At 37.8% G+C, this 3,201-nt stretch overlaps 1 protein-coding gene across 1 annotated transcript; it reads left to right on the top strand.

Moving 5' to 3' along the window:
* The first annotated feature begins 2,060 nt into the window (after positions 1–2,060).
* LOC112865158 (olfactory receptor 5D18-like) lies at positions 2,061–2,996 on the top strand. Its single transcript, XM_086679375.1, has one exon. It carries the CDS (start codon positions 2,061–2,063, stop codon positions 2,994–2,996), a length of 936 nt encoding a protein of 311 aa, XP_086535501.1.
* Positions 2,997–3,201: the final 205 nt, after the last annotated feature.

Raw genomic sequence — 3,201 nt, 5'->3', positions numbered from 1 at the left:
TAGAGAAAAATTAGAACAAAATAAGGAAAACAAAGGTAAGAAGATTTCAGCTGTTATATTTCTTGGACTCAATGGTAGAGAAAGATTTTACCAACAATTTAATAATAGTATTTGGGATGCAAGAATCATCATGTTGAATATAACATTCATTTAAAATAAAACCTGAAAAGCCTTAGTAAGTTAAATATTATATTAAGCAAGAAGTGTGATAATGGGAACATCTAGCTTCATGATGGATGTCTTTTGAGGTTGTCTTTAATACTCAGATGTATGACTATAGGGACAGAGAGGTCCTTTAAGCTCTCAGTCTTGAATATAATCTGATATCTTTATTGATGGGCCATCTGAAACTATTTCTTGGGTTGTGGGACCAAAGATAACCTTACCATTGAGAGGATTAAGAGTTTTCTGCTATGGTAAGATCTTAGAGGTGTTGGGCACCAACTGGAGAAGTACAATGATACTTTTGTATTACTATTTTCTTCTAAAATGCCTTCATAGTGTATTACTACCTCGAGTGTTTAAAAAATCCTTCTCCTTCACAGATACTATATGGACAGAATGAATATCCTGCATGTCTTGAAGGGAGAGGAGAGGTGAGAAAAGAGAGAGAAAGAGAGAGATTCCTAGGCAAGGAAAGTTTCTAAGTCACTTATTACTACTTTAGTTATTTCTGGGAGAGAAAATTTCCCTAATTCTTGTTCTTATTTCATCATGATGCTGATTTCTAGTGCAGCTCTTTGGTCTGTACATTGTCAGTAGACTATTTCCTATAGGTCCAGAGACTCTGGCTTGTCACAAATTACAAGTATGATCATCAATAAAAGAAATATCTTGGTATCTAGACCTAGAACAGGGGTCAGAGTCTGGTGTGGAGGAATGGACATATGGTTGGGATTCTGATCAAGGCTCTAGTCGCAGGTATGTAGATTGGTCATTATTGGCATGTCATTGGGAAAGTCAAGGTGTCTCCAGAAGTTTTGTCACCTCTAGAACAAGGAAGTAGACATGATTATCTTTAGCATCTAATCTAATTATTTATCAAGTAATGAGGTCAGATTGACAATTTGGAGCCCATTAGTTGAGGAGAATACTCTGAAAATTGAATTAAGGTTTATTTTGATATCAGATTCACTGAGTCAGAAAGAAAAAGATTAATGTGTTGTATGAAATGAATAATAAAGCCAAAAATATAAAATGTTAAAGGTGTTTATGTTTAATGTCACAGTGTAAACCTGTGATGTAAAAATTAATTTATTTGGAAATTTCTCATGTTTGTACTGCTTATAGGGCTGACATAATCAGTCATTATATTATATTAGGTGTATCTTTTTTTTTTTTTTAATTTTTTTTTCAACGTTTATTTATTTTTGGGACAGAGAGAGACAGAGCATGAACGGGGGAGGGGCAGAGAGAGAGGGAGACACAGAATCGGAAACAGGCTCCAGGCTCTGAGCCATCAGCCCAGAGCCTGACGCGGGGCTCGAACTCACGGACCGCGAGATCGTGACCTGGCTGAAGTCGGAGCTTAACCGACTGCGCCACCCAGGTGCCCCATTAGGTGTATCTTTTATGCACTTATAATGTGCAAGGAGGGCTGAAAGGGTTATGCTAATATTTGATTTAAAATAACCATAAATCCCTTTATCTCATACTTTTATATGTAAATATTAAAATTACAGTTAATAATTTAAACAACTTTTAAAGATTTTATTTTTATGTAATCTCTACACCCAACATGGGGTTCGAGCTTACAATGCCAAGACCAAGAGTCACATGCTCTACTGGCTGAGTCAGTCAGGCATCCCGAGAACTTAAAAATTTTTAATTCAGTAATTGTATTGCTTTTAAACTTAACGAACATTTCAAAAATGACTTTGTATTTTCAAATATTAGACATTTAGCATATCTTACATAAAAATACATAGAGAAATTATGAAAAGATATTTTGCTTCATCTTCCAGTCTTGGCAAGGGGTAGTTAGGAAGCTTCTTAGATGCTCACTCCCTTACTATTTTTATTTTCAGGACCGATTCAGACTCTGACAAACAGAAACCATCATGTTACTTTCAGAAAGAAATAAAACTGGGGCTGTGTTCACTCTCTTGGGCTTCTCAGATTACCCAGAACTGCAAGTCCCTCTCTTCTTGATTTTTTTGGCCATCTACAGTGTCACTGTTGTAGGAAATATTGGGATGATAGTTATAATCAAGATTAGCTCCAAACTGCACACCCCCATGTACTTTTTCCTCAGCCACCTCTCATTTGTGGATTTCTGCTCTTCCTCCACCATTGTTCCCAAGACCCTGGCAAACCTAGTTGTAGAAGACAGGACCATTTCATTTCCAGGATGTATAGTACAATATTTTTTCTTTTGTACCTTTGTGGTAGCTGAATCCTTTTTATTGGCTGTGATGGCCTATGACCGCTTTGTGGCCATCTGCAACCCTCTGCTCTACACTGCGGCCATGTCCCAGAAACTCTGTGCCATGCTGGTGGTCGGATCATACGCATGGGGAGTAGCATGTTCCCTGATACTCACATGTTCTGCTATCAGGTTATCTTTCCAGGGTTTCAACACAATCAATCACTTCTTCTGTGAGTTCTCTGCATTGCTGTCCCTGTCTTGCTCTGATATTTACATCAATCAGTTGCTGCTTTTCATTTTTGCCATCTTCAGCGTGGTCAGCACACTGCTTATCATTCTCATGTCTTATGTGTTTATCCTTGTCACCATCCTCAAGATGCGTTCAGCCAGTGGTCGTCGCAAAGCCTTCTCCACCTGTGCCTCCCACCTGACAGCCATCACCATCTTCTATGGGACCATTGTCTTCCTCTACTGTGTTCCTAACTCCAAAAACTCGAGGAACACAGTGAAAGTGGCGTCTGTGTTTTACACAGTGGTGATCCCTATGCTGAATCCCTTGATCTACAGTCTGAGAAATAAGGACGTCAAGGATACAGTCAGCAAGATAACTAAAGTCTTTTCTTTTTGAGCATATTATTGCAGTATATTGTCCTTGAAATGTAAATCAAGTGGGCTCATAATTGTTGATTGTAAGATACATTTAAATATAATGAAGAGTTGATGTACAATGGATTGGATGTGGATTTTGATCCAAGAGACTTACCTTGATGTTATCTTTTGCTCACTGGAAAAAAAAATCCGAAGCCCTTCTGACCTTTGGTTTTTAATCCAAA

Source organism: Puma concolor, chromosome D1 (assembly GCF_028749965.1).
Source record: "Puma concolor isolate L17-30 chromosome D1, mPumCon1.1.hap2, whole genome shotgun sequence".
Taxonomy (NCBI): Eukaryota; Metazoa; Chordata; class Mammalia; order Carnivora; family Felidae; genus Puma; species Puma concolor.
Note: the sequence above shows the minus strand (reverse complement) of the source record. Positions and strands in the feature narration are given on the sequence as shown.